Here is a 13,965-nt window from a genome sequence, read left to right on the forward strand (position 1 = left end):
GGCGCTCGGCAGGCGCGCTCCCCGGCCTTTCAGGCGGCCCTCGAGGCAGGGGCGCGCTGGCCGAGGGGACCCGCCCCACTCCCGACACGAGGGACAGCGACCGCGGCCCACGCGCTCCGGCGGACCGCCGCCGCGCATGCGCACGCGCACCCCGCGCAGCACCGGGGCGGGGCCTCAGGGCCAAACGGCTCGGCTCGCTCCCTCGCCGCTCGGTGACGTCATCGGGCCCGCAGCATTGGGGGCGGGGCCTCGGGCGTCACGTCTTCCGCTTACGCCCTGGCCCCGCGGTGACGTCATCAGGCCCCGACGCGCGGTGCGGGGCGGGAGGGGCGCGCGGGCGGCGCCTCAGCGGGGTTGGAGCTGAGGGGAGAGGGCGGGGCAAGGCGGCGCCTCGACGGGAGCGGGGAGGAGCGGGACGCTGGCGGCCGGAACATGGCGGACCAGATCCCTCTGTACCCGGTGCGCAGCGCGACGGCCGGCCGCAAACGCGCGGCCTACTACAGCGCGGCGGGGCCCGGGCCGGGGGCCGAGCGGCCCAGCAGGTAACGACGGGCCGCCCCCGCCCCGCCCAGTGGCCGCCCCGCCCAGTGGTCGCCCCGGAGCCCCCAGCCCCGGCCGGTCTGGGTCCCGCCCGGCGCGCCCCGGCCCTGCCCCACCCTGGGCGCCCCGGCCGCCGGCCGCTCGGGTGCAGCGCGGCCTCCAGGGCGGGCAGGCGCGGGAGTGCGGCCTCGAGGCAGGGCGCAGGGGCGCGCGGCGTGGGGTCCGCGTTCCGAGTGCACGCTTTCCCGGGTCGCTGGTTCACGGACGGGGGCCCGAGTGCAGACGTGTCAGGGTGTGTGCTGAGCACGCTTTTTACTTAAACGTGTTCACAGAGTACTGTTGTTGACAAGAACTTTTGCTTTTGGGAATGGGAAGCGGAGATGCAGAAAGGCTAAATTGTTTAATGGGACCACAGCGAGTTTAGTGGTAGAAGTAAAACGTTCAGACCTTTGATTTTCAGTGGAAGTCTCATACCATACTTGGTTTTAGCTCGTATTGAAGTTATTTCTTAGCCAAAGAGAAGAGTACTACATTTTATGATTAGAAAAAGAAACTTACAGAAAGGGGAAATATTGCCCTTTGTAGATATTAAAATTTTATTCCTAAGGAATCGCAGAAGCAGTTAACCTTTAAAACATGGAAAAAATACAGATTTCAATGTCCAACTGCTTCAGGATTCGAGTTTGAGAATAATTTTCGGTTTGGGCCGTTTGAGAGGCTGTGACATATTCAGTACATAATACAGTGTTAAACAGCTGAATTGAATCTCGGTTCATTTACTTGCTAGCTGTTTGATCTTAGGTAACTTGTTTCAGATCCTTCATTTCGTTGGCTGTACAATAGGGGATAATATTTTTTCTTATGGGATTACTGAAGATTACAGGGGAACTTAGTGAGGTGCCCGTGTTTAGTGTTTGGCCGGAAGTGGATTCTTCAGAAGTACGTTTGTCCTTTCCTCCCTGATGTTATCTATAAGAGTAATTGCATTAGTAGTTCTGGAAGTGGTTGATTTTAGAACGTCATTGTTTGGAAATATGCCACCTGTTTCACAGTAGGTTTCCATTAAAATTTGCATCTGTCCGTTTTTGCTTCTTCCATTTTGAGGCTCTGTCATTTGTATGTGCACATTTAGGATCCCTTTGTCTTCGGGCGCATTGTTTCTTTTATTGTTATGTAATGTTCCTCTTTGTTGCTGGTAGTTTTCTTGCTCCGAAGTCTACTTTAGTAGATACTAATGTGGCCAGTCCTGCTTTTTGTGGATTAATGTTTGCACAATGTTAGGTTTCAATTTATGTTGTTGAATTTGTGGTGAGTTTCTCGTTGGATCGTTTTTTTGCATTATGCGGTCTGTCCATCTCTGTCTTTTGATTGGTGTATTTAGACCATTTACCTTTAGGGCAGTTATTGATAGCGCTTATGTGTGCCATTTTATTGTCTCTTTTCTGTTTCTTCTGATTCTCATTCCTGTGTTTCTCTTCTTGCCTTCTTTTGGCTTACTTGAATACTTTTTTGATATCTCTACAGTGTTTTTGAGTGTAGGTCTTTATGTATAGTTTTTGTAGTGTTTTCTCTGGGTATTGCAATATGCATATGTGACTTATCACCATGGTGTATTATTATCCAGATTTTACTATGTGGAGTGAAGTGTGGAAACCTTACTTCCATTTCAGTCCCTTTACTCACCACCCCCCCAACACTTTAAATATCATGTCCTGAGGATCAGATGGTGTTATACTTTTTGTCTAAATCATCAAATATGATTTATAAAGGTCACGATAAGGATAGTTTATTGTATGTACCCATATTTTTGCTCTTTTTCTCCTGATGTTACAAGATTCTTTCGATTGGAAGAACTTCCTATAGCCAATCTTGAGACTTCTTTCTTCTTAGAATGTCTTTATTTCCCCTTCATTCCTGAAGGACAGTTTTGTTGCATATAAAATTCCTGGTTGACAGTTCTTTTCTTAGCACTTGAAAACTCTTGTTCCACTTCCTTCCAGCCTTCATGGTTTCTGATTATAAGTCTGCTGTCGTTCAAATTGGTGTTCCTTGATAGGTAATGTGTCATTTCTCTCTGGCTGCTTTCAAATTTTTTCGTTGTCTTTAGTTTTCAGAAGTTTAATTATGATGTATCTTGGTGTAGATTTCTTTGGGTTTATCTCTTTTGGTATTCCCTAAGCTTCTTGAATCTGTTGGTTTTTGTTTCACCAAATTTAGGCAGTTTTTAGCCATTATTTTTTTCAAGTACTCTTCTTGTTTCCACTCTCTTTCTCCTTACCTTGGGGACTCCAATGATACAAATGTTGGATCTTTGGTTAGTGCTACATAATTCTTTTAGGCTCTTTTGTTTTTTTCTTCAGTTTCTTTTCTCTGTTTTGTTCAGATTTGGTAAGTTCTGTTGACTTGTGCTTCAAGTTCCCTAATTCTGTCCTCTGTCATCTTCACTCTACTGTTGATCCCATCCAGTGAGGTTTTATTTCTCTTATTGTATTTTTTAGTTTTATAATCTGTTTGTTTCAAGAGAATTTGTAATTGATTGTTGAAGCATTTTTATATTTGCTCCTTGAAATGCTTGTCATAATTGCAGTACCTGATTTAATCTTAGTTTTGGTGTCAGCTGATTGTCTTTTCTCATTCACATTGTGAGTGTTGCGTTTCTTGATGTGACCAGTGGTTTTCTCTTGTATTCTGGACATTTTGTCTGTTATGTCAGGAGACTGTGAGCCTATTTATATCTTTTGTTTTAGCAGGTAGTCACCCTGTTTAGATTTAGCACACGGGTTCTGGCCTACGTTTGTAGGCTGTGGTTCCAATGAGAGTTTAATTTTCAGGGCCTTTGTGCTGTGATTTTTGGTCTCCTTGGTTTATGTGGTGCTGCTGGGGTTTTTACTTGTCTCTGCTTATGTTGCTGAGGCAAAAGGGGTTTGCCCAGGCCTGATGTCTCTTGGTAAGAGATGAAAGTGTCATCCTGGGGCTGGCCCGGTGGTGCAAGCAGTTAAGTGTGCGTGCTCCGCTGCGGCGGGCCGGGGTTCACTGGTTTGGATCCCGGGTGCACACCGACGCACCGCTTGGAAAGCCATGCTATACGGGCGGCGTCCCGTATAAAGTGGAAGAAGATGGGCACGGATGTTAGCCCAGGGCCAGTCTTCCTCAGCAAAAAAAGAGGAGGGTTGGCAGATGTTAGCACAGGGGTGATCTTCCTCACAAAAAAAGCGAAAGTGTCAGGCCGGCCCCGTGGCTTAGCAGTTAAGTGCGTGAGCTCCGCTGCTGGCGGCCCGGTTCGGATCCGGGGCGTGCACCGACACACCGCTTCTCTGGCCATGCTGAGGCCGCGTCCCACATACAGCAGCTAGAAGGATGTGCAGCTATGACATACAATTATCTACTGGGGCTTTGGGGGCGAAAACAAATAAATAAAGTCTTTAAAAAAAAAAAAAGAGTCATCCCATGTGGATGAAGAGGCTTCATTGGCTGGGGGGTGGTTGTGGCTGAACCGCCCTCCCTATGTGCCCCCTGGCTGCCCTGGTGTGTCTGGGTAGGAAAGGAGTCTCAGCCCTGCTGTGACCAAGAGGCTTTCTGTGGCCAAACCCCTCTTGCTGGTGCTTCCTGCTGCTCTGGTGTCTTGGGGCAGAGGAGAGGAGTGTCAGCCGTGGGTAGAAGCAGTTTCCTCACTGGCTGCTTCTGTGGTGGGATTGCACGTGGTGCTGCCTGACTGCCCCCCTGGTGAGAGAGGGGAGTCTCAGGCCTCTGGGGAACCAGAAGGTTCCTGAGGTCTCTAACCTCTTGTTATGGCAGGGTTCCCCTAGGTAGTGCTGCCTAGATGCCCCAGTGTCCCCTGGTCAGACTGGGGAGTCTCAGGCCCCTGGAGAGGGACGCCACTTCCCATGACCACTTGTTGCTCTCTTTTGCTGGTGGTAATAGACTCTCGTTCCATCCAGGGGAGGAATGACCTTCCTGGGCTGCCTTCTCTTGCTAGGTTGGGAGTTAGGGAACCCTGCACCGGCATCCTTCCTTCTGTGGCTGGGGACATGTAAGACATCCTGCTACTGTGTTGTTCCTCCAGTCCTGGGTTGCAAACCGTCCTCTCTTCCTCTCACTGCTGCCTTTTTACCACCTTCCAGAGCTCTCCTCTGGTTGGTACTTGCTTTATTTCCAAGGTTTATAGTTGGACTTAGGTGAGAGGAGCAGGGAGAAATGGATCTTGACTGGAAGTTGTGCTTCTATATTATTTTGTGAAGTTTGGTTGTATTTTGTCATGGTAACATGTATAGTTTAAAAAGTTTAATAGTGGTAAAAGGTTTACATTAACATACCGTGGCTCTCTATCCCACTTATTCATTCTCCTTTACCCTAGCCTCTCATCCCAGAGACAGTAACTTTGGACTCTTCTAGCTAATTCTTCTGGTATTTGCAAATCTTCATATTTCAATGGCTATATTCCTGACTTGGTCAACATCTAAAACCACTCTACTTCTGAAGCCTTTGTTGATCTCAGCTCCAGCCAGGATAGAATTAGATGCCCCTGCCAGGCTCCTGTAGTACTGTTTCCCCTCATAGCACAGATTGCACTTTACTGTAAATGCTTATCTTCTCATTAGACTTTAAATTTCATGAGCAGAATGGCAATGACCGTCAGATTTTACCCCTGATATTTGGGAAATGTTTCCTTCTCTTCTACTTTCTGGAAGACATTGTGTAGAGTTGTTACTTTTTTAAATGTTTGGTAGAATTTTCCAGTGAAACAATCTGGGCCTGGAGATTTATTTTTTGGGCCTTTTAATTTACAGATTCAGTTTCTTTAATAGTTATTGGCCTATTCAAATGATCTGTTTCATATTGGGTGAATTGTGATAGTTTGTGCCCCTTGAGCAATTGATCCATTTCAGATAAGTTGCCAGAATTATGTGTGTAAAGTTGGTCATAGTATTGCCTTATTATCCTTTTGATGTGGTTTCATTCAGATGTTGGCGGTTTGTGCTTTTACTCTTTTTGTTGGTCAGTCTTACTAGAAGTTTGATCTTTTCAAAGAGCTATCTTGTGCTTTATTTATTTTCTCTATGGTTTTCTGTTTTCAATTTCATTAATTTCTACTCTTTATTTTTTCCTTCCTTTTGCTTGCTTTAGGTTTATTTTTCTCTTCTCATTCTTGTTTCCTAAGGTGGGAGCTTAGATTATTGATTGGAGACTTTTTTTCTTTTTTAATGTAAGCATTTAGTGCTGTAAATTTTCCTTTTGGCACTGACTTACTCGTGACCCACAAATTTTGGTATTTTGATTTTCTTTGAGATGTTTTCTCTGACCCATGGATTATTTAGAAGTGTGTTTGGAAAATTTACTGTTAGCTTTCTGTTACTAATTTCTAGCGTGATTCCTTTGTGGTCAAAGAACACGTTTTGTGTGATTTCACTTATTTTAAATTTCATGTGGTTTGTTTTGTGACCAAAGGTATGGTCTATATTGCTAAGAATTTCTGGGGGGGGAAACGTTTTGAAATGTTGATTAGATTTTCTTGGTTAATAGTGTTGAATTCTTGTATCCTTGCTAGTTTACTGTCTGGTTGTTTTATCAGTTGTTGAGAGTGGGTTGTTGAAGTCTCTTAACTGTAATCATGAATTTGCCTATTTCTCCTTTTAGTTTTATCAATTTTTGCTTCACGTGTTTCACAAGTCTGTTTGGTGCATGCGTGGTTGGGGTTGCTTTGTGTGCTTCATGGACTGACACTTATATCATTATGTAATTTCCATGTCTGTCTGTAGTAATTTTTTTGCTCTTACGTTTACTTTATCTGACATTAAGATAGCCACTCCTGCTTTCTTTTGATTAATGTTTACCTGACGTATAATTTTCCGTCCTTTTACTTCCAACCTACTTATGTGTGAAGTGAGTTTCTTGTAGTCAGCATATGATTGTTTATATTTTTTATCCATTCTGCCAGTCTGTCTTTTGATTGATATATTTAGAACATTTACAGTCAGTGTAATGATTGATAAGTTAGGGCTTACATCTGCCATTTTACTTTTTGTTTTCTGTGTTTTTTTGTTTCTCTGTTTTCTTTTTCCTGCCTTCTTGTGGGTTACTTGAACATTTTTTAAAATTCCATTTTGATTTACCTATGGTGTTTTTCAGTGTAACTCTTTGTATAAATATTATTTGGTGGTAGTTCTACATATTACATTATATATACGTAACTCATCACAGTATACTGTTGTCAGTATTTTATCAATTTGAATAAAGTGTAGAATCCTTACCTCTTTACATCCTTTTATTCCCCCCTATTGGTAATGGAATTATCTTATTAAATTATATTTAAATTTTGCATATGTAAAAGTACATAAATATTTTCTTTACATACAGTTAGAACCATACATCAGTTATAATTTTTGATTATTTCTCTTAAATATGATTTAGAAAATTCAAGAGGAGAAGGGAAACCTATTGTATTGACTGATATTTTTGCTATTTCTTTTGTTCTGTTATTTCCTGATGTTCCAAATTTGCTTATTTTATTATTTCTGTTCTAAGAATTCCTTTGCTGTTCTTTTAGGGTAGGTCTGCTGGAAACAGACCTTCTACTAAATTCTCTTAGTTTTCCTTCATCCGAGGATGTCTTATTTCCCTTTCTTCCCTGAAGGATAATTTCACTGGATCTACAGTTTGAGTTTGACCATTCTTTTCTTTCAGCACTTGAAAATGTTGTGTCACTTTTTTCTGGCCTCCATGATTTCTGGTGAGAAATCTGATGTCATTTGAATTTTTTTTTTTTTCCTGTAGGTAAGATGTCATTTCTCACTACTTTCAGGCTTTTTTCTTTTTATTTAGTTTCTGATAGTTTGACTGCTATGGGTCTTGGCATAGATTTCTTTGAGTTTATACTGTTTGAGGTTCGCTTAGCTTCTTGAATCTAAGTTTATGTCTTTTGTCAGATTAGAAGTTTTCAACCATTATTTGTCTGAATACTCCGTCATCTCTTCTGCTATTCTAGTGGCACCTTGTGAGATCTTTTGTTGTAGTCCCATGTAGTCATGAGTTTCTGCTCATTTGTTTTAAGTCTGTTTTCTGTTCAGATTGGGTAATTTCTGTTGTGCTGTCTTCAAGTTCATTGATTTTTCCTCTGTCTTCTCCATTCTGCTACTGAGCCTATCCGTTCAATTTTGTAATCTCTGTTATTAAATTTTTTAGTTTCAAAATTTGTTTGATTCTTCTTCATATTAGCTATTTCTTTGCTGAGACATTCTATTGTTTTCATTTGCTTCAAGCATGTTCATAATTGCCCATTGAAACATTTTTATAATGGATGCTTTAAAATCCTTGTCAGGTCAGTGCAACACCTGCCTCATTTTGATGTTGGCATCTGTTGATTGTCTTTTATCATTCAAGTTGAGATTTTCTTGGTTTTTGGTATAACAAGTGATTTTTGATTGTATCCTGGGCATTTTGGGTATTATGCTATGAAGCTCTGGGCCTTATTTAAGTCTTCTGTTTTATCAGGCCTCCTCTGACACCACTTTGGGGTGGGTGTGGGTGACACTGCCTTGTGACCGTCAGATGAGGTGAAAGGCCAGGTTCCCTATACAACCCCTTTGACACCTGGGAGGGGAGGGTGCCCTGTTACCACTGGGCAGAGGTGGAGTCTGAGGCCCCCCATTGGGCTCTGCTGATATCACTTTGGCTGGGAGGAGGAGGGATGCCTGTTACCACAACTTGTGGTCTCCCTCAGCATGGCATGGGGGGCTGTTACCTCTGGGTGGTGGTTAGGGTTCTCACCTCTCTTGCAGCCTCCTCTGACAGTAGTAGGGATGGGCAGGGCTGCGTCTTAGGCTCGTTGGGGTGGAGGTCTGTGATCCCTGTTGAGCCCTACGGTACTGCTGGGATAAAGGTCTCCATGCCTCCGCCCCCCCTCCCCCGCCAGCCTCACTTGACACCATCTGGGCAGTGGGAGGGTGTCTGCCTACAGCTGGGAGCGTGAGAGGCCGGGCCCCCTTCACTCTTTGCTGCCCAGTGTTTGGGGGGCTGTGCTTTTTTTCTGTTATTTTTAGGTGAGGATGGACATTGCTGTCCAAAAGTTCTCTTCTGTTAGGTTGCCCCTTCCTGGTCTCCTCCCCCACTGTTTCTATAGACTTTTTATTGTGGTAAAATGTATGTAACAAAACTAACCATTTTTAAGTGTACTTTTGACTTAATATGTAACAAATCACTAGTTTCGTACTTCAAAACTGTAAAGTGAATAGTTTTATATCAAAATTATGATTTTTCTAATATTTCTAATTTTGGGAAATGTGTGCTGTATATTAGAATACAACTAAAAAATAAAAAATGGAAGTTAGTATAGTCTTTTATTTACCAAAAATGAAAGTTTATATTAAGAGGCCATTTTCTCCATGTTGGCAATTGAACACTAATTTGTTGTAAAAAAAAAAAAAAAAAAAACAGCTTTGATATGGGCTCTGTGAGCTTTAGCTTTGAAAGCCTTTTTCCTTGTGAGCTTTGAAAGCCTTTTTCCTTGACCATATGAAAATGTCATTTTGTGCTCATTATGTGTAAGGAATTGTAGTAATGTATTTTAAAGGCTCTCGGGTTTTCCTTGAAGTGAAATTATTTTTATTTCATTATAATCGTACCAGTTTAGGACACCATATATTTAAAATATAATGGTGGTAAATTGTTACAACTTGTATAAAAATTTTTATCTTTGGGTTTGTATTTTATGAAAATTTCCAGGACAAGAATTAGATGTGATTTGAGTATGTTTTAATAAATGTTAAAAAATTCAATATCATGTTGCTTTATTATCAAGGGTGAGGATGTTCCTGTGCTTTTTTTTTTTAATATGTTATTAGGTAAATGGAATATTGTAGGGCACACATAATATTTAATAGTTCACTAGTAATACAATTACTTGTTAAGGTCATTTGCTATATGGTCGTGTGGGGAATCTATTTCTCTCTCTTTTTTTTTTTTGTGGGGAAGATCAGCCCTGAGCTAACATCCATGCCAATCCTCCTCTGTTTGCTGAGGAAGACCGGCTCTGAGCTAACATCTATTGCCAGTCCTCCTCCTTTTTTCCCCCAAAGCCCCAGTAGATAGTTGTATGTCATAGTTGCACATTCTTCTAGTTGCTGTATGTGGGATGCCACCTCAGCATGGCTGGAGAAGCGGTGCATCGGTGCACGCCTGGGATCTGAACCCAGGCCGCCAGTAACAGAGCATGTGCACTTAACCGCTAAGCCACGGGGCTGGCCTCTCTATTTCTCTTTTGCGTTATGAATATGTGAGTAAAAGTAAGGTGTTTGTTAATTTGATGTTTCATTTCTGTCTTTTAAACGGTACCTGTGTCATTCAGATTATCTTCACAGTTTGAATGAAGAGTGAATGACAGGGAGGGTGGAGGGAAGGCGAGGGGAGATACTTTTTGGTCTTTTTGTTTTTTTACCTTCCCCAAGAGGGGATAGTCTGGCCAACTTGCTCCAGTAATGCAATAAAGACATTGCAGTTAAGCAAAAAAAAAAAAAGAGTGAATGACGTTGGGCGTTATCTTGTTTATCCATGTCTGTTAGTACCTTCTCCTTGCTTCTGTTTGTAGTGTGGCTATTGGCCCTGCCTAGAGGCATTTGCAGTATTATAATGGTTAAACTGCAGTGTTTAGAAAGAGACTCATGCTGAGAACAGATGGCTGTCTGATTATCTCTAAAATATTAGTGTGTTTCTTGGTAGAGGCAACACGATTTTTTTTGTTGGTTTTCTCATTCTCAGATCTATACACAATTTTCTCTGAATCTTAAAACTTACAATTGTGATGATGATCTAAAAAACACTTTAGGGGCCGGCCTGGTGGCGTAATGGTTAAGTTCACATGGTCCGCTTCGGCGGCCCAGAGTTCGAAGGTTCGGATCCCGGGCGTGGACCTACGTACCACTCATCAAGCCATGCTGTGGCAGGCATCCCACATATAGAGTAGAGGAAGATGGGCACGGATGTTAGCCCAAGGCCAGTCTTCCTCAGCAAAAAGAGGAGGATTGGCAACAGATGTTAGCTCAGGGCTAATCTTCCTCACCAAAAAAAAAAAAAAAAAACAAACCCCAAAACAAAAACAACACTTTACTAGTTTTAAAGATGAAATTTTTCCTTTGCTATGATGGCTTATAATTGAAAAGCCTTTTTAAAGTGCAGAATTATTCTTAAGATAACATTTATCAAAAAAAAAAAGGTAACATTTATCAAAATGCCCAGGATTCCTTGGAATCAGAGACGTATTCTTGAGGTCTATAGAATTTCTTTTAAAAGGGATCTGTAGTTCACTCAGTTTTACAAAATTCTTTACACCTACTGGAATAGAAATGTTCCACTTAGTTTTCTGCAACTGACAGTATTAGCATGAAGGTAGAGTTGATGGTTGGGGATATCATGGTTTTAGGCCACTGGAGGATGTATCCTGAGCTGACCTGCCTGCTTATCTTTAAATTTCTGGATTGGAATTTACATAATATTAGGCATTGTACCATTAACTCTCTCTCTTTTTTTTTTTTTTGCGAGGAAGATCAGCCCTGAGCTAACATCCACGCTAATCCTCCTCTTTTTGCTGAGGAAAACCAGCTCTGAGCTAACGTCTATTGCCAATCTTCCTCCTTTCCCCCCCCCCCCAAAGCCCCAGTAGATAGTTGTATGTCATAGTTGCACATCCTTGTAGTTGCTGTATGTGGGACGTGGCCTCAGCATGGCCAGAGAAGCGGTGCATCCGTGCACGCCCGGGATCTGAACCTGGGCCGCCACTAGTGGAGCGCGCGCACTTAACCGCTAAGCCACGGGGCCGGCCCACCATTAACTCTTAATTGGAAAGTTTGTCTCAACTTGTGTATAGTTCTTATGTCAGGAAATTGGTATTCAGGTTTCTTACAGAACATTTTAGAAGAGGAATCAGTAACTTGGACGTTACTGTGTACACAGTTCACTTGGGGGCAGCTCTCAGCTTGAGGGACTGACTGGCCCTTATCCTTGTTGCTTGTTTTTGCTACTAAGGTCAGGGCGTGCTTTTGAGGCACTATTGCTTTAGTTCTTTTTTTTTTTTTTTTTTTTTTTTACAACCATTCCACTATTTGTCTCCTCTGCTGCTGTAGAAGGGAACGAGTTCCAATTTCTTGGTAATTCATACAGTTTTGCTACTTTAATAAGTGACTCATTAGTGACACAGTTGAACTTGGAAGCTGTATTTGATGAAGGAAGTATACACATTTCTTTATTGCACTTTGTTGCTTTGTTTTTCTACTTTATTAACATGCACGCAATGGGGGAAATGTTTGTTTTTCTTAAAAAAGGTTTAAGCATTAGGCATATTTTAAATGTCTTTCTCCCTTTAATATCAGTTGACTCCCTGAAATGTTTCTTATTAAAATGGAAACAATAAATCTGTTGGATACTTAAGATAAAAATGTGAGTTTAAGCTAGTTATTGTATTGACCTACTTTTACTTAGATATGTGTAAATTATGTACCTTCCAGTACTTGAGTGTTTTGTTGAAAATTCCTAATTTTTTTTAAACCTTTGGCAGCAGTTAAAATAGCTGTCTTCATTTCTTAGTGTGGCAGTACTCTTGGGTTTGGTATCATTCGTTCTGTCGTCTTTGTTCACATTGTTTTTACTCATTTTAAAAATATGTTTCCAGAATTATACTTAATTGCTGGAAACGTTGATTTTTCTTGAGTGACAAACCAATTAAGTGTGTATGACACCGGGCAACAAAGACACTTACGATTCTCTGCTTATCCTGTCTCTGAAAAAAATCCATTATTCATCATCTTATTGTTTTTAAATACTGAGCTAAGATTTTCAATACAATAGGAAAATTGCTTTGGAAATGGGATAAATTGCTTGCCAGTTCAAAGGCTCCACTTCTGAAGTCGAGGTTACTAAACATGATGTTGCTTATATTCATTATCTTCCAGACTCATTGTACTGCTTTTCGAGCATGAAACTTGATAAGATTGTGACTCTAGCTAAAATGCAACACAATTGCTGAAGAAACTTAATGAAAAAGACTAAAAATCTCATTTTGTATACTGTATTATCATATATTTAAGTGGTGTTTTGAATTTTAATTGCATTTTGTATAAATATTCATCTTCTAGTTGGCTGTTTTAAAAGAAGTGATCTTACACAGAGAAGTAAGAAAAAAGGAATTTTTAAAATTTTATTTATTTGTTTATTTTCCCCCAAAGCCCCAGTAGACAGTTGCATGCCATAGCTGCACATCCTTCCAGCTGCGGCACATGGGACACGGCCTCAGCATGGCTGGAGAAGCGGCGCGCGGGCGTGTGCCCGGGATCCGAACCCGGGCCGCCAGCAGCGGAGCGCGCGCACCCAACCGCTAAGCCACGGGGCCGGCCCAGAAAAAAGGAATTTTTAAGAGGAAAGACATTAATTCTGTTTCAGGCCTGTTACTTCACAGGTCATGTAATTTTTTGCCTAAATCATCTCAAATGATTAGTGGCTTGTTGTAGGAATGTTCTGTGATGGTATTGATAGTAATTGGAGTTGTTTGTAGAAGATTATATGGAGAGACTCAAACAAGTATACACTTAGTGGAGTAGGGGGTTCCAAGAGGGGTGAAAAAGTGACTGCTTCTTCTCCTGACACATTTACTTTCAACAAAATATTTAATATTATTAAATATTTCTACTGACAATATGGTATTCTGTCATATATTTAACCAGGTCTAACCTTGATGTTAAGGTTTTTCCGTGCTTTTTGGGTGTGCTTTTAAACAGCACAGCATGGTGATGGTCACCTTTGTAGATAAATCTTGTGTATGTTTTTAATTTTCATGGGATAATTAGAATTAGGTTCAAGTTTACTTACATTACAAAAAAAAAAAGGGCTCTTGATGCATCTTCACAAATTGTTCTCCAGAAAAGTTGTTCACACCCTTACCAGCAATTAAGAGTGCCTGGTTATCTAGGACTGTTGGCCATTCCAGATGTTAAGAATTATTTATTTCAGTTGTTTTAATTTGCATGTTGTAAAAGTCTTTTTTGAAAACAAAAATTATTCCTAGCTTTAAAACCTTCCACTGACTTCTCCTTCCATTTAGAAGTTAAATTCCTTACACCAGCTTCCCAGGCCTGTGGGATTTACCCCTCCCAACATCTGCAGCTGCGTTTGGTGTTGCTCCCCTGGACTCTCTCACTCCTGCCACACTCCTGAAGCCCTCCAGGCTCTGCAGCTCCTTCTAGGTCTTCCTAGACCTTCACCTGGTTGGCTCCTTTTCAGCCGGGTGTCACTTTGTTGAGACTCAGCTTCTTTGATCTAAGGATGACTCCCCTGTCACTTCTGGTCTGTCACCTCTTTTATTGTCTTCCTAGCACTTTTCCCTTTGAAAATAGCCTGTTTACTTCTTGTTTTTGTTCTGTTGGTACTTAAGCTGTATATGAGCAG

General features: G+C 41.7%; 1 protein-coding gene across 8 annotated transcripts in view; it reads left to right on the forward strand.

The window, feature by feature from the left end:
* The first annotated feature begins 399 nt into the window (after positions 1 to 399).
* ATP9B (ATPase phospholipid transporting 9B (putative)) overlaps positions 400 to 13,965 on the forward strand; it is a 279,064-nt gene continuing 265,498 nt past the window's right edge. For all 8 annotated transcript variants that reach the window (XM_058557340.1, XM_058557341.1, XM_058557346.1 and 5 more), the window contains exon 1: positions 400 to 542. In XM_058557340.1, the coding sequence (XP_058413323.1) occupies positions 433 to 542 (110 nt within the window). In that variant the 5' untranslated portion in view covers positions 400 to 432. The remainder of the gene's footprint in view (positions 543 to 13,965) is intronic.

Source organism: Diceros bicornis, chromosome 16 (assembly GCF_020826845.1).
Source record: "Diceros bicornis minor isolate mBicDic1 chromosome 16, mDicBic1.mat.cur, whole genome shotgun sequence".
Classification (NCBI taxonomy): Eukaryota; Metazoa; Chordata; class Mammalia; order Perissodactyla; family Rhinocerotidae; genus Diceros; species Diceros bicornis.